This window comes from Siphateles boraxobius, unplaced genomic scaffold (genome assembly GCF_051911475.1).
Source record: "Siphateles boraxobius isolate OS27281-9 unplaced genomic scaffold, OSU_SipBor_1 48, whole genome shotgun sequence".
Taxonomy (NCBI): Eukaryota; Metazoa; Chordata; class Actinopteri; order Cypriniformes; family Leuciscidae; genus Siphateles; species Siphateles boraxobius.
The window spans coordinates 12,128,704-12,154,339 of record NW_027509119.1 but is presented as its reverse complement, the minus strand read 5'-3'; the positions used below and the strand labels follow the sequence as shown (position 1 = coordinate 12,154,339).

The 25,636-nt window shown below is 37.1% G+C and overlaps 1 protein-coding gene across 24 annotated transcripts in view; it reads right to left on the bottom strand.

The window, feature by feature from the left end:
• Positions 1–25,636, bottom strand: part of LOC143710812 (adhesion G protein-coupled receptor L3) — a 347,776-nt gene that overhangs the window by 4,044 nt on the left and 318,096 nt on the right. For 8 of the 24 annotated variants that reach the window (XM_077202027.1, XM_077202028.1, XM_077202029.1 and 5 more), the window contains 3 exons: positions 16,187–16,355; positions 14,108–14,233; positions 11,544–11,640 (listed from right to left, as the gene is read on the bottom strand). In XM_077202027.1, coding sequence (XP_077058142.1) covers positions 11,544–11,640; positions 14,108–14,233; positions 16,187–16,355 — 392 coding nt within the window. Of the gene's footprint in view, positions 1–2,063; positions 2,193–11,543; positions 11,641–13,905; positions 13,957–14,107; positions 14,234–16,186; positions 16,356–25,636 lie in introns of all 24 variants that reach the window. The other 16 variants (XM_077202032.1, XM_077202015.1, XM_077202017.1 and 13 more) reach the window with 3 other exon arrangements.

The window sequence follows — 25,636 nt, the reverse complement described above, 5'->3', positions numbered from 1 at the left end:
GCGCTCCACTCCGAACGCGGTTCCACAGTCAGACTTGTATTCGGTAAGAGAGTTATTGATCGGGCTAAAGAGGAACATTAAAAGTGGCCTGGGATCTATTCGTAATTTCAGGGCTTTTATTGATATTAGATTTCAAGGTCGCTCCAATGTTGTCATCGTAGATGAAGAGGTTGTTATCCTGCGCTCGCCCCTGCCCACTGACGTCGGCCAGAAACGCGCCTGTCTCTCTGTCTCTAGAGCCTTCTGAATTCTTTCTGATCTCTGCATTAGTGAAGGTGGCACTAACAGGTGATGACGGGGGTGGGGGGGGGGGGGGGGGGGGGAGCAGATCATCGGTGCAACAGACAGAAAGGAAGAGACAAGAGTGAGACAGCTGCGTGCAGGGATGCGTTATTGCTAACAGGAGAAGCCAGGCCTCCTGCGAGCATCTCAGCATGAGAGTGCAGTAAATTCCTGTTCTAAAAGAACGTGCTGGACGTATGAAGTCTTGCTCTGAAAACTGAAGTTTTTGCATGCAGCTTTACAGAGGCATATTCTTATTAGTGCTGTGAAATGCCACAAAATATTTTAGTGTCACAGTCCAGACCCTTCTGAATGAGACGCATTAGACTGCCTTTGCTGATTTCATCTTGTGATTCGGCATTAATGCATGTGTAAAGTTGCATTCGTATTTCTTTCTACATGAAAGAAAGTTTACATCAACAAAAGCAACAGAAATGAGCTCCATTTTATTTATCATCAGCTAATATTGGCAGCAATAGGAGAGAAAACGGAATCAGCACTGGTACGACCATTAAGACTCACTAGTTTTAATGAAGATTATAAGAATTGAATGATATACTGTAAAGTCGCAAGTGCCAGTTAAGTCACAATTGTGTCACATAAAGTCGCAATTGTGTGTTATAAAGTCAGACTTGCCAGATGTAAACTCGCAATTGTGAGATAAAAAGTCGCAATTATCTTTTAAAATGTTTTATTATGTGTCAGAAAAAAGCTTCCATGCTCTCACACTTTTATTTTTTTTTACTATTTTTGGAGAAGTACATTTTACATGTGGCTTTAGCAACCAGATGCATTCACACTTGCCCATTACCATCTGGAATGTTTCCCAGACCAAAGTCCTGAAGTGGTTTGAGTGATCGGATTTAAATCCGTCTCGAAAGAGTTTCCGAGGGCATTTACACCTGTTCTTTTCACGATCGAATAGCTATCGAATCAGAGAAAAGGCATGAAGTGACCAGGTGTAAACAGGCCCAAAAACTCATTATCCCATACGCATACTGAAATGCTAGAGGATTGCAGCATGAGTGCATAGTAGATTTCTAGTCTTTAGGTGTATGAATTCTTACTGAGTGTTTTGTATGCAAGGAGCGCATTTTTTTGTTTTCAGTTGCATCAGTGCTGTGACATGTAATAGAAACGTCATGCATTACTGTCCAAACCCTTTTGCCTGAGAAACATTAAACTGACATGTTTTTAAAAGAGTGGACGATTTTGTCTTGTGATTCAGCACTCATGTATGATTAAAGTTTGGATTCGTATTTCTGTCTAGAAAAGGTTGTTATCCCATGCTTGTTCTGAAATGCCCGCCCTCCTTCGAGCGTTGCAGGACGAACGCATGCTAGATTTCTGGACTGTGGATGAGTGAAGTCTTACTGACTGCGCATTCATTGTTTTCAGTTGCTTCAAGTCTAGAGTAGCTGTCAAAACCCATCAGCATGAGACACATTAGTGAGACGTGTCTTAAAGAGTGGGCGTTTTTATTTTATTCTACGATTAGGCACTGAGTCGCATTTCGTAGTGCCGCAAAATGTAGCCATCAGTTACTATGATTATTTCAGCTTTATGAACTAATTTTTCATTGGGAACCACGTTACTACAGACCATACCAGACGAAAGACAAAGATGATCGCAGACACGTTCAGCTATAAGCCACATAGCGAAGCCCTTTCCTCCCAAACACACACACCCACACACACACACACACACACACACACACACACACACACACACACACACAGTTAGTGCACAGGAAGTTAAAGCAACGGAAGAATGCAGCACACCTTGAGCGTTGTACATGCTGAGAGTGGGGTTGTTATAGACTGATGATTCGCCCAGTAAGGTGTTATAGGGGTTGTTAGAGGCGTGTGAGCGCAGCAGAGAGTTTGGGATGAGGTGATTGGCCATGGCACCTGATGCAGCCACACAGATGGAGAGAAGAACACACAGAGAAGATCAAACGAATGCAGTAACAATGTTAGCATTGTTATCATACAGACGTCTCATCAGCAGCCAGAGAAAAAAGCAAGAACATTCGACCAATGTTAGCATTCTTATCTCATCAGAGGCAATGCAAATGTGTCTGTTGTGGAAGAGACCTGTTTCTGGATAAAATGGACCATCTTTCAGTGGGGTTAACTATAGTCGGCTACTGAGTTTATCACGTTTTTTCCCCTTCTTTTTTCTGTTAATTTAAAAGTTGTCAGAACAGTATTTTAGCAGAGATACATATTTAAAGTGTATTCATAAAATTGTATCTCTGCTACAAAGACCAAAACATGTTGAAGACTCATCTTGTACTTTGGGTGTATAGATTATATTTCAAATGTAAGAAGCACATTTCCACCATATAGCATAGCAAAAAAGAAAAATCATGATTTGGTAAGGTATGACTGAAGTCATAACTATGACATAGACAGACACAATTATGAGATAACAAGAAGAAATTGAGACACAAGTCAATGTTATGAGATTAAAAGTCAATCATGACAAAAATGTTTTTATTTAATAATTATCTCACAATTTTGATTTTATCTCATAATTATAACTTATAGACTTACGATTTTGACTTGGCATGTCATAATTTTGGCTTGCATAAGATTGAGATTGTCCCTCCTCCTAATATAACCAACTGAACACCTGACTAGCAAAAAATGTTATGATGAAAATAAAAGGATAGTAGATATTTAAAAAAGGGACACCCCCTTTATATCCCATGTTATATCCCATCCAAACTTCCTGTAACACAGAGAATAAAACTGTGCTCATCAAACCATTTGATTGGGTGTTTATAATTTGTAGCATGAATGAATTCTGGCAATTCATTTAAAGAAACAACCAATCTGAAAGCATGTTGACAAGTTGTATCTCTCCAAGAAGTTCGGTCTCAAAATTCATCTCCTTTAAAGAACAGCTTTTGTAACACATTCTTCTTCACTTTTAAGACAATTACTGTTGGATTGAAATTGCCTGTGGTGAGCAGTGTTCCTATTATTATGCATAATCTCTCAGCAGGCTAAAACAGAACCTGTGCGCACCGATTTCCACAAAATTGGATCACCTGATTTTCACCCGACTTCTACATCTCCCACCCCTTGAATGTTTGTTTAATACATATTTAGCTAATTTGATGGTGCTTTTATTTAACAATAAGAGTCTAATCCTTTCAGGCCAGCTCTCAGTTTTTAACTGACTCAGTAAGACTTTCTGTTTGATTCTCTAATTAAAATCATGTACAATATGAGCTCATTTATTAAACAGAGGTTTGGTTGTGATAATCAGTGTAGGCACGTTTATTATACTGTCAGCTAATTATACACCTCTGAAAATCATATGCTGAATATTGAGATAAGCACCTTCAGAGAGAGAGAGAGAGAGAGAGAGAGAGAGAGAGAGAGAGAGAGAGAGAGGGAGAGGGAGAGGGAGAGGGAGAGGGAGAGGGAGAGAGAGAGAGAGAGAGAGAGAGAGAGAGAGAGAGAGAGAGAGAGAGAGAGAGAGAGAGAGAGAGAGAGAGAGAGAGAGGAAATGGTTACACAAATTGACATTTGACCTGCACAGTGTTTGTGCAAAAGGTCCTGACCTTTAATTGAAAATATGTAATGATATTCATTTTTAAATGCAGTTAAACATGTGTTGAATATCATGAGCTAAATAATATTATTCACAGAAACGTGAAAAATCAGTGCAAGATATATTGTATGATTACAATCAAAGTATTATGGTGGCACTTTACGGTTTTGCATATACATTTCTATGTACTATTATAATTTTCATTATAATACTGGGCAATAACTAATAATACCCCTATTGCTACCTTATATTACTTCCTTAACCCATCTTGTTACTTTATATTACTCTTTTCTTTCTGCTGTAAGTGCACATACTGTAAATGAAAGTGCAAACAGAATTACATTTGCATCTAGTGTTTCTTTAAGCATTCGGATGCATTAGAATAGAAAGGGTAGTAAAGATCAGCAACTTAAAAAGTGTCCTACACGCATATATTTTGTGTGTGGCTTTCACACAAATTACCAAACGCAACTGTTGCATTTATTTCTCGTTTTTCTTGTCCGTTAAAAAAGACTAAAGGGATAAACTCCAAAAAAGTGTGATTATATAACTTCATTATTTATTTATATTAGATATTAAATTGGCAGCCATAAAACACCTAAGGTTTTAAAAAGTGTTGGGTGTAAATTAATTGCTAAGTAATCAAACAGTAATTTAATTAAGTTTCCCTTTAAAAGTAAAGTAAGGGATTACACTTCTTTTTTCGGTAATTTCATTTGAATTACTTCTGATGTAATTAAATTAAATTCTATAATATAGACTATAGAACAATTCTGTATAAAACAATAGTGGATTTGAAATCAATGTATAAAAAACATTAAAATGTATGTAATAAAAGTAATAAGTTATCCAGTACGTTTTTAGAGAGAGAGTAATTAATATAGTAATCTAATTACACTGTTGAAGCTGTAGATATAAATTAATTACTTTTTTTTTAGAGTAACTTGCGCAACACTGGTTTTAAAATGTTAACTTTTAACTCTCTCCCTGCCATTGACAAGTTTTTTCAGCAATACATGTTTTCATATAGGGGGGCGCTTTAAATACTAAAGAATCTCTGGATCCAAAAACAAGCGATGAAAAAGATATGCATAAACCAGAAGGAGTGGATAGAAGTCGCTTACACACAAGTAAGCTAACATGATCATGAAACAATCAACAGCATATAAATCAAAACTGTCTAACATTACAGAATGCAATGAGAAGAGGTTTATTACTGTGCAAGCTTTGGGGGTGTTGATGGACTCCATCTACTCCATCTACAGTACGTTTTATTCATCGTTCTGAATCCGATCCGGACGAAGTCTTTAACAATAAATGATTTTCTCAGCTTTTCATTCCAAACGTGTTTTTTTTAAACTTGCCCACATTCAACTGTTGATAAAAAAAAGAATTAAACTAAAAAAAAAATATTTTTTTTTTTTAAAGCAGAGGCTCTGTTCTTTCTTTTGTTTATATATTCATACGTCAAAATATTCTGGATATGAATATTCTGGCACTGGCTGACAAACTTAAAAAGGTGGTATAATGCCCTTTTCAAAATATTTAAAATAAGTCTCTGATGTTCCCAGAGTGTGTATGTGTAGTTTTCGCTCAAAATACCCCACACATATTTTCTATATATCATGTTAAAATTGTCACTTTTTGAGGGTGAGCAAAAATGCACTGTTTTTGTGTCTGTCCCTTTAAATGCAAATGAGCTGCTGCTCCCGGCACAGAGGACCGAGATACTACAGCTTTAGTCCTGAAAACTTTTAGCCTTTTAAACCAGAGTCAGACTAAGATGGAGAGACTCATGAAGAAGGGACAACATGTAGATAACATTCAGTTGATGAATTAATGTAGCTTATGTGTAATTGATTAGCATATTCTGTCATGATAATCTATAAATCGCGTTCCTGGGGGCGGGGTTTATGTACATTTTAGGGTTAGTGATGTCAGTATTCCGGGAATATTGTGTAGAATATCTCCCTTTGCTTTGAACTTTGAGCGTTGTAACTTGGCAGATGTTCTTTATGCTCAAACAGCAACATTACACACTAACTAAAGTTAAAAAAGTGAAATCATAATCAACCACCCCTTTAAAGATAAAATGCTGGTGGGGAAATAGTTAAAGGTAGAGTTAGTCTGTAGTTATTATAATTAGCCTCATGTATTTAATTGAATAGTCTAGTGTCTCTCAGACTGTAATCTGTCCTATTACACGCGGGTGACCCAAACGTGTGTGTATCTTGATGAGTGTTGTGGTTTCTCTGTATGTCCCTCACACACTCTTCCTCACCTTTGTTTAATACATCGGTCAGCTCTGAGCAGCATCAGTGATGGAGACACACACACACACACAGACACACATTTGGGTTAAGCCTAATTTTTCCATTGTGACACTTCCTCTCTCTAGAGAGGGTCAATCCATCATCATAACAGAACATTAGCGTCTCACTGATCAGAACAGGAACAGAGACTGAGAGAGACAGAAAGAGGGAAATCAACTTTATAGAGTTATCTGAAATTCAGAACGACTCAGAGCAGATCTTCATTCTAGTTCTCACAGGTGTGTGTGTTTAAGAAAAAAAATGCTCTCATAAGAGAGCCAATCTGACAAATTATCATTCAACTGGAAAAACAGGTAATGCTTTGTCATTTTTCTAAAATAAAACTTAGGTCTGTGAGCAACTATTGACATTTCTCAAATGGTTTAATGACACTTTCCACAAAAACACAAAGGTTATTTTTAAACATCAAATACAGCTTCTTGAGTTTATCCTACAATAAATTTATAGAACGTAATTTAGAGAATTTGTTTAACATGTAATTAATTGTAGGAAAAAAATATATATTTTAATGACCAAAAATACATTAAAGTAAAACTAAAACCATAAAAAACGTACTCGGTTCTCTCTAGAGAGGGAACGAGTACTGCGTAATATCCTACGCTACGGGAAAACCTCTTTTCCACGAGATATTGAAGCCAAAATTATCCTTAATTTTGAATTAATGTAAAACGCTGTGCAGCAGCATGCAGACATAGGCAAGACGGCTTGCGCGCCTATTGGCTGCCCTGCGGCAACAGCAGCAGCCTATCGAGAAAGGCTCAGAAAGGGCGTGGTCTTGCCCTATAAACATAGCTCGATTAGGCTGGTACAACTGGTTTTCATCGCCGAAGCGAACCAGAGCTGTGTATGCACGGCAAGATACGCAGTACTCGTTCCCTCTCTAGAGAGAACCGAGGTAACATTAGTAACCGAGTACGTTCTCTTACGAGAGTATCTCTCGTACTGCGTAATATCTTACGCTATGGGGAACACAATGCAAAACGCCGTGCGTACTGGGATCCGACACCAAAGTCCCAAGGGCAGTATCCCGGGGCTCATATAGTGCATAATCATCATAGACTGACAGAGAGTCGGAGAAGAGAGGCTGCAAGCATCATTCCCCATGAAATAACATCCTACAGGAGCTAGTTATGTTAACAGTGTTTCACGCAGACAGGGTGAACATGTTCAGCCTGAACTGGGTAATAGTACGGGTTATTAAACACCCATGGAGCGGTTTTATCGCTCAGTGAGCGATGCACAAGCGAAACTCAGCATCTGGGCCGGCACAGCGGGGCAGATAACACTGAATTCTATACCGACAGAAGCTTGGCTTGTAAGGCGGGAACCTCTAGGTTGTAAAACCTTATAAATGTAGACGGCGAGGCCCAGCTCGCGGCCGTACAGATATCGGTAACCCCACTATACCACTCTAACACCCAAAGGACACTGCAGGCCGTTAGAAGTGTAAGCCAGTGCTATGGCGTCGACTATCCATCTGGATAGGCTCTGTTTTGATGCGGCCAGTCCCTTGGAGCGTCCGCCAAACAAAACGAAGAGCTGCTCAGTCTGTCTGAAGACCGACGAGCGGGACACATAAGGTCTCAGTGCCCTGACAGGGCAGAGCAGACTCGCATCCTTCTCCTCATCACGAACCAGGAGGGCGCACAGGGAAATAACCTGGGCCCTGAACGGTGTGTTGAGGGATGTGGGCACGTACCCATGCCTTGGTTTGAGTATGACTTTTGAGCCATTAGGCCCAAACTCCATGCATGACGCGCTTACCGAAAGCGCTTGCAAGTCCCCTACGCGCTTCACTGAAGCGAGAGCCATAAGGAATACCGTTTTGAGAGACAGATGTTTCATGTCTGACAAATGGATTGGCTCGAATGGGGCACCTTTCATGGCTTCCACAACCGTAGAAAGGTCCCACACAGGGACTGAGGGGGGTCTGGGAGGATTCAGCCTCCGAACTCCCCAGAGGAATCGCACGACCAGGTCGTTTTTCCCCAGTGACTGGCGAGACGTCGGTTTGCCCTGAAGTCTCAGGGGTGCGAGGGCCGCGTCCATGCACTTCGTAAATGTACGGGGTGCTAGGGATAGGCCGAACGGTAGGACTGTGTATTGATATGCCTGCCCCTCGAAGGCGAATCCCAAGAATCGCCTGTGACGTGACGCTATTTGTATTTGGAAATAGGCGTTTTTCAGATCTATTGACATAAACCAGTCTCCCTGGCGCACATGCGTGAGGATTTTCCTGGTTGTCAGCATTCTGAACTGGCGCTTCATAAGCACTCTGTTCAGCTGTCGCAGATCTAGAATGGGTCTGAGACCCCCGTCTTTTTTCGGGACCAGAAAATATCTGCTGTATAGCCCCTCTTCGCTCTGAGCCTGAGATAAAGGTTCTATGGCCCCTTTGCTCATCAGTTTCGCTATTTCGGCTCGAAGCAGATGAGATACTTCGTTCTTTACCGTGGTTTCGACTCGCGCCGTGTAACGAGCGAGTTGCCTCCTTCTATAGTGTTCAACACCCATTCTGATACCCCGGGAAGCTTTGCCCACGCATGTGCGTGAATAGCTAAGGGTAGAATGAAATCCGGGCTCTGGGCGCGGCATAGCGGCGGCTGCAGAGCTTCGGTGTGCTGAGACATAAACACTGTGTTTATACTGTGCGAAGCGCACCGATCGCGGCGGGCAGCCTGGTCGCGCTCGAATTCTCTATGACAGGTTGTGGAGAGAGAGGGAGCGGGACAAACCCCGTGGGGTTGAGCGTGTCTGTGAAGGAATGTGGGCGCGGGACGGCGGGCATTTTCACTGCACTGAGAACACCGTCGGCTTGTGCTGACCGAATGTGTGTCGGTTTCGGAAAATGTGTTTCGCAGCGGCGAACACACACACACACACTTGTAGAAGAGGATATAACGCCAGAAAGCGTAGGAGGTACGGCGGCTAAAGGCGGCGATGCCAGCGACTTCAGACTCAAAGGCTCGTCCCGCTGTGTGCTTTTTCTCAGACGGCGCGGCTTCTCACTCCGGATCCAGCGAAGCGGTGATGCTTCGCTGAAGAGATGAAAATCAGTTGTACCAGCCTAATCGAGCTATGTTTATAGGGCAGAGCCTTTCTCGATAGGCTGCTGCTGTTGCCGCAGGGCAGCCGATAGGCGCGCAAGCCGTCTTGCCTATGTCTGCATGCTGCTGCACAGCGTTTTACATTAATTCAAAATTAAGGATAATTTTTGGCTTCAATATCTCGTGGAAAAGAGGTTTTCCCGTAGCGTAAGATATTACCCAGAACGAGAGATACTCTCGTAAGAGAACTTTATTTACATGAAATAAATAAAATTAAAAAAAGCTTAAACATATTTTATTTCAGCTAGTTGCCAAAAGCAACATTTATCATTTTCATTTTGTTTATTTGTATTAAACTATAAAAAAAACGACGACAACTAAAACTGAAATAAATATGTGTGATAAAAATGACACACAACAAAATGACTAAAATAATAATAAAAAATAAATAAATATATATATATATATATATTAAACTATAATAGTATCTCAATGATACTAAAATGACACTGACAATGACAACCTCATTCCATTTACCTATTTTTGACTTGAGTGCATTTGTCAAGCTCAACAATTCACTGACCCTTTGTTGAGAAAAAAAAAAGAAGAAAATTGGACATTTTATGTCCCTATTCTTTATGCTATTTGTGAAAAGTGCTCATTTCCTTCCACCAAAAGCAGCGTTGTTCTGCAGTGTCTTTTGTGTCTCTTGACTAGATGGTGTGAATTAGCCTGAGATGTTTGAAAGCATCTGCTGTTCTGTCCTCTCCAATCGCAGTGCTTTCACTGAGGGAATGAACTGTCTGAGCTCTGACGGCTCGACGCTCTGCATTATTGAGGCCTGCAGCTTATTGCTGTCAATTCACTCAAATGGAAATGTTTCGTTTTAAGATTCGCCGTACTCCACATTAATTAAATCCTCATCCACCTGTTTACCCCTCATTTACACAATATACAAAGAGTTTGAAGGAACATGAATGTAATCTAAATGTAAATTAAATGAGCTTCATTACATTATGCTAACAATTATTAAAACAGTTTTAAGTTTAACTTGTAGGACTTGGTTTTCATTTCTATTCTCTCATTATCTTAACATACTGTCATTTACTTAAAAAAGTTGGTAAATTTTAATTACCTCATTTCTTTTTAACCTTTTACTTTACTGGCCATACACATAGACTTATTTTAATTTTCTGTTTTTTTTCTGAACTATTCTTGCTGAATTAAATTAGCATTTCAGATGTATGGAATGAGAATCTCAAAGACTACATTTATTTTTAAATGTTTAATGTATTGAATGTCAGGATTAGAAAGATCTTAATAAAAAAAAAAAACATAACCGCAGTTTCAAGTTATATCAGTAAACAAAAAATATTTTGAAATCTTTTCTGCACTGATTTCAAACATGCAGTTATATGGAACATGGAATTCTACAGGCGCTGGTTAAATTCTGCTTGATGTCAGAAGGTTCAGACCTTCGTTCAGATTTTATGACCTGATTTTGAGTTCTGGAATTCTGTGGAATGAATACAAATATGCTGAAACAGAGCTGAGAGCACTAAACTTTGTTGGTACCTGAAAGCACATTCAAATTAGCCAAAATAATAATGTGTGAAAATTTTGTGCATGACAAAACATGAGAGGAAAGTGCATTTAAGTATTTTAAGAAACATAGTAACAAAAGTATTTTCTCATTTAAATGCAATTTTATTTCAGTAACATCATATTATCTGCTTTAAAAATAAACTTTTAAGGTCCCCCTCTGGTGAAAATCCAACTTTTAATGTTGTTTAATGTTGTCTATGTGGTGTTTGTAATATGCTTTAAGACAAAAAATGTGCAAATTCACAAGTTAACACCATTGCTGAGTATTTTCTCCTTAAAACTGCTGTGAACCAAAGACAGTCTTAAAAACGCGGTTTTGAAATTGATGGTGTTTCTGACGTCACAAACTACCTTGTAACCAATCACGTCAACATGTGATCATCAAGGAGTGGGTCTCTGAGCTAGTGTGAGTGAGTGGAGGCGGGGCTAATTTGCATATTCATAGAACCGCGTATACTAAATGAGGCAACAGTGTAGAGTTGCATTCAAGGTATTTTAAGGCATGAAGAATATTTTTTAAGGAAAAAACATTTAAATATGTAATTTTGGTGATCAAAGATTAGTTTTAGGGGATACAATTACTGACTACAGGGGGACTAAAGGGCATTACAAGTACACATTCAGTACAATTATATGCACTTTTTTTCACAAGGGTGGCAATACCCTGCGACCATATAATAGCCATGCGCGAGTGTGTGTGTGTGTGTACCTCTGTTGAGTGTCGCTGAACTATTGATGTCTCCAGCCATGAATGAAGACTCTGACTGCTTCCTCACCGTGTCATTCCACATCCGCCGGATTCGGCTCTGTGAAGAACAACAGAGTTTAACACACACAATATGATCGAGTCAAGTCACCTTTATTTATATAGCGCTTTTTACAATACAGATTGTTTCAGAGCAGCTTTACAGTGATTACAGGAAAATAATGCAACAGTTTGTTTCTGCTGTAAAGCAGATCTAGAAGAAAATGGTGTCATTGCCCAACTTGGTGTTGATTCATTTCTGCTGTAAAAAAAGTTATTAATTTAGTTTATTTATCTATACAGCCGCTCTGGAGAAAACCGTGATGTCATCTTCCAGCTCAGTTCAGTTCTCATAGAATGTTGTCAATGCAGGCAGATCAATAGTATTGTTGAATATTAAGTTCCCCCATCTAAGCAAGCCATAGGCAACAGTGGCAAGGAACCAAAACTCCATCAGGTGACAGAATTGAGAAAACGAGACTCAGCTAGGGGGTCAGTTCTCCTCTGGTCAAAAAAATCGACACTTGTCTGATCCCAGACACGTATCTCATATGATCAGAACCAGTGTTACACTGAGGCTTCAAAGAATCGTTCACCCAAAAATGAAATTCCATCATTAAATCGCACAAACCTAAATGAGTTACTCTCGAGTTCGTGAAAGAGTAACTGTGTCTGATTTGTCAACAAACTGTTCATTTGAGTTGGATCTTTGCAATGATTTAGTTAATCTGATACAGAAAACGTATCTGAATGATTCATTAATAAATCAAACTGAATAGGTTTTCAAACTTTTAAAAGGTTCAAAAGAGAGATGCCATAGAAGAACAATTTTTTTGCTACCCCAACGAATCTTTCAGTCAACAGTTCTTAAAATAACATTTTTTTTCGTAGTGTAAAGAACATTTTAATAATCTAAAGAACATTTTTGCCACAATAAAGTACCCTTCAAGGAGTGGAAAGGTTCCATGGATGTTAAAGTTCTTCATGGAACTATCAATGCCAATAAATATCCTTTGTTTTAGAGAGTGTACATTCTTCAAAATATCATTCAGGTTTAGTATGGCATGAGTGTGAGTAAATGACGACATAATTTTCATTTTAGCATGAACTATCCCTTTCAGGTTATCAGTTATGAACTGTTTATTCTGCCTAAAATGCTTACAATGTATTGCAGCACATAAAAAAAGAAAAGAAAAAAAGCTTGAATAAGTATAAAACAAAAATCATCTGGACGTGAAATGTTGTGCCGTTTAAAGCACATTACTCATCTGGTTGACATTTACACGCACACACACACGGGTCGGTGAAGTGTGTTTCTGGTGCATGTCAGATTCTTGTTACATGTTTGCAGATATCACAGCAGATGACCCCTAAAAGGCTAAAGGTCAAATTGGAAACCTTGTCTCCATGGAGATAATATAACCAGACAAATCGTTATCATGGAAATGAGATATTAAAGCACAGATATGTAAAGCCAAAGATTTGTATGAGACAAGGACAGCATACAATAGAAATCCTCCCTTCACTGCTCTCTTCAAAGCAAACTATGTTCAGGTAAGGACATAATTGGAAATGTGAAATTGGGATTTTTTTCCCTACATATCAAATCCTTTGAGCTGGGATTAAGTTAATTTTAAAAAGTCAACCTTGCTTTGGCTATAGAATACTACAAGATGTAAAAAATAAATAAAAAAATTAACATGACCCAATATATACTGTTCATAAATATATCAATATAATATCTGCCAAAAATGTGTAATGAACTACTGTTCTGGTACAGACTGTATTGTAAAAAGCATATACGGATAAATGAATGCTGTTTCTGATTATGCAATGTGCTTGACCTTACATTTCCAAAGTGACTTGGAAGTAATATCTGCTACAAAATTTAACTTGATCTATTTTCACAAGACATTTTAGACCAAATTGGATTAAAAATGCAAAATATCCATATTCAGAATGAAACATGTAAAACAGGCTTAATTGTATTTTGCAATTAAAGGCAAATGGATTAGCTTAAATTCATATTAAACACAATTAGTTTTGAGTTGGTTTTTGACCCACTTAAGTAGGTCAAATTTATAAGTAATTTCATAATTACTGGAATATGCTGAATGAAATAAAATAAGGAGGAAATATGACAATGATGCAGTAGAATAAGTATAGTAGGTATAGTCAGTAGTATAGTGTATTCCATTCCTAACAATCACTCATTCACACTGCTAAACATGCAAAAATATCTACAAAAGTTCGCTTCTAACACAGCATATCACTAAGATGAGCTGATCAAGTGTGTAGTGTGAAAAATTATAAGGCTGATAGTTACTTGTTCATACTGTAACTGTGAGGAGTTTGTCATACAAGGCGGGTGGTGAACCTTGTGATGAAAGAAGAAGGACAACAAGAAACAAGAAAAAGAGACAAAGAGAGAGAGTGAGAGAATACCCACACATGGACACTCACAAAATTGCATTTTGGCTTTGTGTTGCTGTGTGCGTGTGTGTTTATACTGTATGTTACCCGTCTACCTGTGATGCTGAGGAATATCGTCCAGGTCCGCGCGACGAGGAGCTTTTCACCGAACCCATAGATGACTCCACACTCTTCCCAGTGTAACAGTGAGTCCGAAGGCACTTCCCGTACTCTTTGCGTACCTAAACACACACACACACACACACACACATTGTGTTTTCATGTTTTATGGGGACATTCCATAGACAATGATTTTAATACTGTACAAACTTTATATTTTATCCCCTAAACCTACCCATCGCAGTGAATTTGCTGCATGTGTAAATTTTCAAAAAGCATTACTTATTATGATTTATAATGATTGATAATATCATATTTGGTCTCATGGGGACCAAAAAATGTTCCAACAAGAATAAGGATTTTGGAAATTGACATATTTGTGAGGATTTTGTCCCCATTACCAGGACCGACCACACACACACACACACACACACACACACACACACACACACACACACACACACACACACACACACACACACACACACTATGGCCATTAAACTATGCAGCTGCTGCCATTTATTGTTTTTCATTGTTTCATCGTTTAATGGTTTGTATCAGGACCGTCACCAGTGCCGCCCAAGTGGTATAAGGTGTAAAAGTATTGTAATTTTTGGAAGAAGTATTTATTACATAATGGCAGCATTTGAAAAGAGTTTTGAAAAGTTACATCCACTTCTGAATCAATATATGAGCTAAAAAAAACTGATCTGCACTGAGATGCCTTGCCTTGCCTTGCCTTGCCTTAACGAAAATGGTGATGTCCATAACATTGGGAAGATTTATCATAACTGAGTTATGAAATAAACGAGTCTAATCAAGGTGTTAGTTCATCCATCTGATATTGAAAAAAATCAACAAGGACTTTAAATGCTTAGTAGCCGAGTACAGAGAGTACATTTGAGCCGCATGCCTCACAGCTCGCACCCACTGCAACTCGGGTTGATCTGAGGATGAATGCAAATCATTTCTCCATCTCCGTGAGTAAACTAAACCCATCATGATTATACAGTTCACTGTGGCTCTCACATTATATGACGAGCCACACAACTAGTTTTCCAGTGCGGTTCCATTAATTCAGCGCAGGTTTGTCGAGAATGCGGTTGTGAGTCCTGAAAATGTGCAGGTGCCAGTTCGTATATAGAATGGGGTTGTCTAGCTCATAAAAAACAAAACGTTTTATGAACACAACCGTATTAAGTGCCCCTGTCATACTAACCATTAGCATCTGCTCTAGAGTTTTGTTTTGTGAGAAACACAACGGGATCAGGGATGAACATAAACAGTGCGTAACTGACGTAATCGATTACGTCGACGCATCATTCCAGCCCTAATCCGTTTGAAGTGTTGTTTTAAATAGGCTTTTTTAAAATTGTTTATATACTATTACACTATTTATTATTATTTCGAATTAGATTTTATTTTTATATTTTGAGTTTTCATTATAATTTTAGTTGAAGTTTTAGTAAATTTATGTAGTGTTTTGGTAATTTTAATTAGTTTTTTTTCAATAATTTTAATTTCTATTCAGCTGTGCATTTACAGAAATGAGCACTGTTAAATACGATTGTTATTTTTATTTCTCATGCATGCTATTTTTATTTCTTATGCATATATTGTGATTATTTTATGACAACAGTATTTTAATACCTTTTCTATGTAAAGCACTTTGAATTACCTCTGTGTATGAAATGTGCTGTATAAATAAACTTGCCTTGCCTTATCTATATTGCAACAATAGTAGGCTACTTTAACATATTTTACTCAAGAGGTCAAGATCAGGAAATCTCTTTTTTGTAATTTGCTTTAAAATAAAATAAAAAAGTAAAATAAAATGAAATAAAATAAAATAAAATAAAGACATTATTTACTAAATAGTAGTGTTTGTTTGCTTGGCATATTGTGGGATAATTATTGCTTTGTAACGTATCCATAGCCATAGTGTTTCAGATTATATATCTGAAATAAATAAATAAACAAACAAACAAACAAAACAAAACAGCCCTAATTTTCCACATATTCAGGCAACGGCCCTGGTTTGTATCATATGTGTATGTGAATATGTTGTTCCAAACCTTCTTCTGCAGGACGCAGTGAAATATGAAGATGAACATGCCCTGCAGGGAGTTAAAGATGGTGAAGAGGTACGCCATGATCACTGTACTCTCGTTAACGTACATCAACCCGAAAGCCCAGGTCAGGCCCAGTAAACAGAGCAGTGCTATGGCTCCGATTACCCACGATCTGAAACACACACACACACACACACACAAACAAACAGCAAATTAGCCTTAAAATTAAAAGAGAAAAATGCGGTCAGAAGTCATTACTCGCAATATAAGACGTAAGTACAAGATCAGTGCCTAAATTGGTAAATTTCTATCCAGCTCTCCACATAAATTAAATACGACTTCAGTTAAAGTGAACTCAATTTTCTTCCCTACGTATGCTGTTTTATATCTGTGGGACTTTATTTTGCATGAATTTTATTTTGCACTGCTCTTTCCTTGCATGAAAAATGAAAAAAGAAACTGCCAAGATCCAAAAAGGACAATAGAAGCCATCTAATTCAGAAGTTTCACTTGCACAAAAGCTACAAAGCTATCGTTTGACTTCAGAAGACTTCAAATAAAGTGCACAAATCACTTTTATACCACTTTAACAGTTATTATTTGGTCCTTTTTGGGGGTTTAATTGGTCATATTGTGTTTTGCAAAACAGAAAAGAGCTCAGACATTTATTCACAGAAGAAAGTCATACAGGTTTGGAGCGACATGAGGGGAGTAAATGATGCCAGAACTGTCATTTTCTGGTGAATTGTCCCTTTAAATACCCTCCTGTATCTCTTCCTGACATTCAGCACACGTCGCCTCATTTCGTGAGAGCTGAACAGATCACGTGTGTCTGTAATGTGTTGTTTTACCCGTGGGGCTGCAGATCCACCCCACTGACTCCAGCTCAATTTAACATAAAAATGACATGCATTTACATATGGATAACATCCAATATACCACTAATGGGACAAACAAACTTCACACTGTTGTCATTAACTATAATTCCCCAAAATAAATAAATACAGTGAGACTGTATTTCAGAACAAATATTTCCACTAATAAAAGGAACATCAAATTCTCCAAAGCTGTTCACCAAGATTACAATTAATGAAACCTGACAACAACCATGAATATTGTTTCTTATGCTCAAATAGCGGTTAAAAAGCATATGTTTCAGGTAAGATCTGCCACTACACATGTGCAGTAAAAAGCATGTCTCAGAACACTGACTGTTTCTATAGACCTTCACTGCATCCGAAAGCGAATACTTCCATACAATAGAGTATGTAAAAAACAGTACGCAAACAGAGTAGTATGTCCAAATACATAGTATTCGGAAAAACATTAGGCGAAATTTCCCCGGATGACCTACTACTTCCGGCGAGATTCTGAAGTACGCATTGGAGGGACACTTTAATATCCCATGAGGCCACAGGAGAGGATTTATGAATGGAGGTGAAACGCTGGTAGGTCACGTGATAAGGGCAACATGGCGGATTATATCCAGATTACATTCACACATTCCTTCTATGTAGAACATTCTTTTTTAACGGTCACAAAGTAAGTTCAGATTCAAATGTAGTACCTATATTAGTGAATCCGGACACACCACTTATGTAGCCCCGCCCCTTTTCTGTGCTGCGCTCGTCGAGTTCTGTCTTCTGCTTTGTATTTCCACAGCATGAAGGAAAGATCTTACGGATTGATCGTTTTAAAATCTTCCCCGTCACATGACATCTGTTTTGACATCCGCTTCAAAAATTAATGCTCATGATAACTTTTGTATACTCTACAATAAGTAAATCCACTTCACCAGTCAATTACTCTTCAACAGTGATGCCATCGAAATATACAGAGCTACCCCAAAAACAGAACAATTCTTAAGATTGCTCCATGCTTGTTTCTCTGGCGCAAGGTCTATAGCAACTGGAGCTTCTAAAAGCAGCTGCAGTGACGTGATGAATTCACCTATCAGTGATTAGCTCTGCTATTTAGAAGGCGGGACTATTCTGCCATATTGTGTGTTGCACTTTCTCTCATTTATAAGTAATATGAATGCAGCGTCTTTGGATATCTAAAGTCTTTGGTGGGTTTCAGTGTGTTACTACACTACTGTTCAAAAGTTTGGGGTCAGTGAAATTTGTTGTTGAAACAAATTAATACTTTTATTTAGCAAGTATGCATTCGATTAATAAAACAAAATGACAGTTATAATTTTACACAAGATTACCTATTTTCTATTCATCAGTTTCCACAAAAACATGAAGCAGCACAACTGTTTTCAACATTGATAATAATAAGATTTTTTTTTTTTAGCAGAAAATCAGTATTTCTGAAGAATCATGTTACTCTAAAGACTGGAGTAATGATGCTGAAAATTCAGTTTTGCCAAGGGGAAATGTGGCAAAAATGATGGATTTTTGAAAATGACCTTTCATGTAGTGTGTAACAGCTCTGAGTGAATGAAAACATCCTGCAAAAAGTTTTAAATCTGAAATTGCACCGTATACAAAGTTATTGTCTTTCAAAAGTAAGAGTCGACTCTCAGTCAATGAAATGAATAGTTTTTCAAATGAGTCATAAGCCGTTTCGTTGTGATGTCAAGATGAAACATTAGCATATTGCACACCCACTTATTCCGCGCGCAGACACCAGGGAAAACTTGAACGCCCTCAGACACTGCAGCTGATTCCTGTGGATACTGGATAGCATCACGTCGAGAAGATGCTGTGCTCTACAAAGTGAAGGTAAAGCCAGTTATTTTTTCCACTGCCCAAGGATGAGCAGTTGAAGAATCAGTGGTTAAAATTAATCTTTACCAAGATATCACAGCAGAATAATCCTAAACTTTTGCTGTGCTCCCTTTATTTTACTGGCGACTGCTGCTCACATCTCGGAGTTCAATGCAGGATTCGCAAACCGCTTTTCTTAAAAGATGGCGTTCAAAATACTTAGTTTTGAGTTTTATATTGTGTAACGTTAGGTCTCCTGCTAACTGGTTAACTCACATTATTAATACTTCTGCTAATCAGCTGTGGGCCACTATTACCTATAACTCTATCTATTAATGGAGATTGTCTGTCGTTCTCACTACTTTGAGGAAAGATTAAGCATGGAGCAAGATTTCTTTTACCAATGTTTATGTTGTGTGTATGTCACTCACGCTAGAGCTTGCCTAATTGTATACTTTTCATACATGCAGTGTTATTGATACAGTTTCCACGTGTTCACCACAATATATTAGAAAAATACTCGGTAAATAAATTAGTACAAGTAAAATAATCGGTTTGTTGATGGACATGCACTTGTTAATGCTGATGCTGAGGAATTACAGTTGCAACATCTCATAATGAGCCTCAAACTGAGTATCGTATCACTGATAAACATCCTGCTTGAGTTGTCCTTGCGATGGAGGTTCAGGTTGAATAACTAGTTCTTCCAGTGTTTCATCATTGGACTCGTGCTCGCATTGATATGGTAAAATCAACGTCATTGTTCGTTACTGTCTTTAGTTTAGGACACGCAGAGCTGACGTTGTTATGGTAATGGAAGTTTTTATTTTCAACGTGCGTGCTGTGCGGTAGTACGCGGTAAACCAATCACAACAGACTGAGCTATCTGGCCAATCAGAGCAGAGTAGCTTGTGGAAAGGAGGGATTTAGAGAGATTGATTCATCTGACAAGTCGTTGGAGAATCATTGAAAATGTGGAGGTGTGTGAATGTATATTATGAGGAAATGAAACAGTTTTTTTTGACCTTTGATGCACGTAAACCTGTTGTAGGAGACTCCAAAAGAACATTAGGAAACTTTAAAATAGCATAATAGGGGTACTTTAAACATAAAAAAAAAAACCAGTTATTTTAACTGTCACAATATTCCACAATATTACTGTTTTTACTGTTTCTTTTTTTGGAACAAAGAAATACAGCCTCAACTTTTCAAAAGCATTTATAAAAACTTACCGACCCCAAACTTTTGAACATTATTGTGTATGGTAGCTAAGGTGTTTGAAGAGGATGTCTTTATGATATTCTTGTTTCCAGATAAGATAGAGTAGTCTATATATTTTTAACCATTTTACTGTCTAATATTAAGCCTGCATGAAAAGAAACCAATCAATCTATAATCAGCACACCTCTACTTAACAACATTCATGAATTGAGGAATTGTTCATTTAATAATGACTCAAAGGCATTATGAAAGATGTTTGTTTTCTCCATCACACTGAGATGCTGACATCTTCAGATGGATGTTAAAATGACCATGTCCTGAATTCCAATGCCTCCGCTTAAGTCATAAAACCGACCTTAGGATGAGCTGCACAATACAGAAGCGAAACTTTAAGGGCACTGAGAAGGTGACGAGCAGAGAATGACACACACACACACACACACACACACACACACACACACACACACACACACACACACACACACACACACACACACACACACACACACACACACACACACACACACACACACACACACACACACACAGGCTGTTTGAATGATTGACAGCACTTCATATTGTGCCGCGAACGAGAACGTAAAAACAGGAAGTGAGTGAAGAGGGTTTATTTGCAGTTATGAAGCCAAGCCGAGAGAGAAATATGAGCTGGAGGGAAGGAAAGACGGATCTGCTTACTTAATCTCTGGATCATAATCCTCATAACTGAAGAATGAAATGCGGAAAAAAGAAAAGCAACAGAAAATTAGAATAAATAAATTGACACTTGAGAGCAAAAGAGAAGGGAATTGAACCAGATGGGCTTTGATGAGACCATATGCGTCATAAAATTCATCAGAACAGCAACTAGGGCTGAGTGAAATGAAATTATTGCATTTATATTTCACTAATAAACAGTACTACAGTAAGAAACATACTACATATTTTTACTAAAACAAATGTAATATATGAAATGTTGAGATTAAACAACTGGAAATGAGTTATGAAAACTTACTGACTTTAACCACATTTAAAATCATAGACATTTCTATCTGTAAGCTCTCATCCTCATACAGATGGATTGTGAAACTAGTTGCTCTTTAGGACCAAACTCTTTATGAACAAATAAAAAGGGCATTCAAATAATTGAGATATTCAAGCTGTTGTGCAATTTTATATCACAAGCACAATCATTTATCAGAAATATTCCATATTAGGGCTGCACAGTGTGGGGGAAAAAATCTAATTGAGATTTTTCTGATAGAAAAATTAAATTGCTATATTTAAAATGTGATTTAAAAAAAATCCAGGTTTGCTGTGTTTAATTGTGGTCTGCACAACTAGGCCAACATTTTGTGATTATATATCAATATGGCTATACAATAATAATAATAATAATTAAATATAATAATAATAATTACAATTATTATTGTTATTATTATTACTGTATAGCCGTACTTATGTCATATTTCATCTCATGTTTGAGAAGATGGTTGGCGCATGTTACATTTTTAAATACACATTAAAGCAACTATTGTAGATAGATACAGATGGACTTCAAGTGGAACAGCATTTACTGTGAATTGAGCCGCTCTGAGACACTGAAAAAACAGCAGCGGATAATGAGCTGTTCGCTTGTGTAAATGAACACAGTACCACGCTTCACTCTGAGACACACAACGGATATATTAATTACATTAAATGACAGCCTTTTTTGATTTGATAATCACATTAAGCAATATTGCTGATATGGTTTTATTACTATTAATTGTGCAGCCTTATTCTATACATCACCCAGCTCTAACAGTGACATGAACATAAGTTCTCCAAAAAACAACGACAAAGCCAACCACAAATCATAGACAAGATCAACCAATAGCAAACAAACACACACAGGCTGTTACAGAGAAGCACAGGTGTTGGGGGTAATTACCACACACACACACACAAACACACACACACACTGAGTTTGGGTCTAATAACCACACCAGGTGCACAGCAAAATAAATGATTGATGGAATTAAAGTGGAGACTATTAAACATAATTTTGCAGTGTCCATCTTAATGACATGAGCATTAATGGACATGATTGGCCCATAAACACTCGGTAACACCGACTTGATGCCTGAATGAAGAGGGTTCATAGTCAAGTTCAATAATTATTGTAATTCAGTATATCCTTTTTACTGTGTTGTTATTTTTTAAGTCAAACTATTGCAAATGTTAACATTTTACGTTTTTGTTAATTGAAATGATACTAAAATAGAATAAATAATATAGAAAAAATTAAAGATAACCCTTTACAGTAAGGTCTCATACATTAATATTAACAACAGGTAATATATATTACAGTATTTATTAATCTTTGTTAATGTTAGATAATAAAAATGCAACTGTTCAATATTGGTTCATGGTAACTTAGGTCCATTAAATAATATTAACAGATGCAACTTCATATTGTAATAATGAATTATATTAATAAATGCTTTAAAAGTAGTTTTCATTGTTTGTTCATGTTATGTAGTTACATAATGTTAACAAATGAAGCCTTATTGAAAAGTGTTACCATATTAAACTTAAACAAATTAGAAGTGATGAAGTCCACAAATTACTAAAACTGAAAAATAAAGCGTCAACCGAGCGGTAGCCATTCACTCATATTATATGGACAGAGAATGATTATTTGCCCAAAAATCTTTGTTTTTGATTATCTGAAGAAAGAAAGTCATATACATCAGGTATGACATGAGGGTGAGTAAATGATGAGATCATTTTTATTTTGTTGTGATCTTTTAACACACTATGGTTTAATACATTTCCAGAAATGTAACTTTCTACAAGAACATGCAACTGATTCAAGTAAACTATATCACTTTCACAAATAGGATATAAAAATAAATAATTATTTTCTTTTTCAACAAACGGGTGCAAGACGGTGTTTAACCTTAAGAATGTAGGCTATGCACATTCATTAATGTTACCATTTAACTAACTTACTAAGTCAGTCAATAATTGAGAGTGACTGGAAAACATGATTGTGACATTTCTGTGTGATATTTATGTGAAGATCAAGAGCAAATTTCAAAATGTATTTTAAAGGGCACTGCGGAAACTCTTTGCAAAGGGAAATTCATTGAGTTTACAGACCTAGTAACTGGATGCCAGGAGGCAAATTGGATGTACAGTGAAACCAAAAATGATTCAGGCACCAGATATCATTTTTGATATTGTTTTACTAGTGGGTGCAGGACACTATAGCTCATTTATGTAAGAGAGGATAGCAAAATAAAGTAAACTGTCATATTATACCCAAAAATTCTGTTTGTGTTTTTTCTTTAATTGCTAATACGACCTTTTTACACCACAGACTGAACAAAATTAAGCATTGGTTGACCTAAAGTGGTATTATCTAATTGTGTATTTAAATTTAACAGCTGACAGCTATTCAACCTGATTCATTTGTGAGACAATCTAACAGAAGGATGGCCAAAACCAGTGAAATATCAACTGATTTGATAACTCGGAGTTCTTGTCATATTTTATTACCATTTTCTAAACTATAGCGAATCACCTATGATAATGTGAGAAATGTTGAAGGTGTCTGAATAAAATTTGGTTTAACTGTAGTTTTATTTGTATAAACGATAAGGAAAATAACTCTATACATGAATTGTTCTTTTTAGATTGAAAAAAAATGCTGATTATAATATATATATAGGGAGTATTAAACACATCCAAATGAGTTTAGGCCAAACTGAACAATGGAATTCTCTGCAATCAATTTGATTGAATGTATAGATCTGCAAATTAAAGCACATAATGCAGGAATTGGTTAAATTTGCATTAATACTTAAAAAAAAAAGGTCATGGGGAGGCGTAATAAATTTGTGGAAAGTGCCAAACCAAATGGATATTAAAAAGCCCTAAATAGCTCACGCTCATGTCCAAGTCTCTTCACTAGTGTTTAATCATCGTTTTTCATGTCTTGAGGGAACAATAACTCGTATTTTCTTACACTCATACAAGAATACGGCTCTCTTTTCCTGAAAACTCATCCTTATGCTTTTACTCTTATTTTTCCTGAAGCTACACTATGCAGATTCTCATTGACACCTTCGTGCACCCTCTCTAAAACACACTCGTGCTGAAAAACCCAGGGCGCATTAGAAGTTTAATTGAAGCAGATAACGGCGACTGGTTGCATTAAAGACGTCCTGCTGGGAGTTTAACAAACACAAGACTGCGATTGAACATCTCTCCTCCCTCAGGTAGCCAGCTGCTGATCGCCCGGGTTAAACATGAAAAATTAACGTGAATTATGATAAAGAGACTGCTTTTAAACCGTTTAAGAGAATTAGCAGCAATTTGTCATATCGTCTCACTCTATCTCCAAGAGCGAATCTGCATCCCAATGGCAGCTGTAATTGAGTTAGTTGGAGGCAGAAAGTCTTGACGGAAATGTGAATAATGTCCTCAATTTGCTGAGTGATGACTTCACCCAGAGACACGTCTGTCTAGAGTGGGTTTAATTGAGGCACAGATTAATGAATAAAAGGAATCGCTCATGACACAAGGATCAAACTCAGACCGCCCACGTCAATCCAGAGTTGTTCCTGTATCACACATTAAATGATGATTATGACATATTGGTGCGAGACAAGTCCACCAAAGGACTGCTGCAAATCGACACTGGAAATGTATGTTTCGCTTTATATTTCTGCAAAGCCTATGTTTCAAATGATTGTCATGTTAGTGTTACATTTTAAAAATGAGACATTATTTTGAAAAGTGTATATCTGGAGTAGAAAACAAAATCGTTTATTATAACCCAGACCTTGCCTGCGTTCGTTTTCTCCATTTAATAGAAAAATCAGTAGCAGTAGTGGTGTCAGTGATACTGACCTTCATTCATACACTCTTAGAAAAAAAAGGTTATATAGAGCCTTTCAGATTTTCCCTTTAAGGGATCATTTTATGGAGTTTTACTTATTTTTTTAATTCATTTTTTACTTTGATTAAATTTTATAAATTACACCTCTTTTAAACATAAAATTGAAGTAACCCGTTAAACATGAATGTATTATGCAATCATTTATGACATTTCTCTTTATATAGAACTATTTTTAGCATAAAGGGTCCTTTAAAATTGAGTCAAGAACCCAAGAACCCAAGAACCAACCATTCTGAACTTAGTAAAAAGATGCAATTTGTTTCTACATGAATTTGGAGATTCAATGTGAGATTATGTACTACAACATATAGTACATAATATATTACAAATGTTAACGTTTAATGGGTTTTCCAATTTCTTTTTTTTTTTTAAAGGTTAATCACTTTTTAATCGACTGACAGCTCTACAATGAATTCATGAAACTGATCCAAAACCAGGTAAAAGCCATATAGACACTGGTTAATAAGTTCACAGATAATTAATACATTTCAAAACCGTTTGCAACAGCTACGACACAACGAAGCCTTTTTTACGGAAATAACGTGACTTTGGCAGTTTGAAATGCGACCT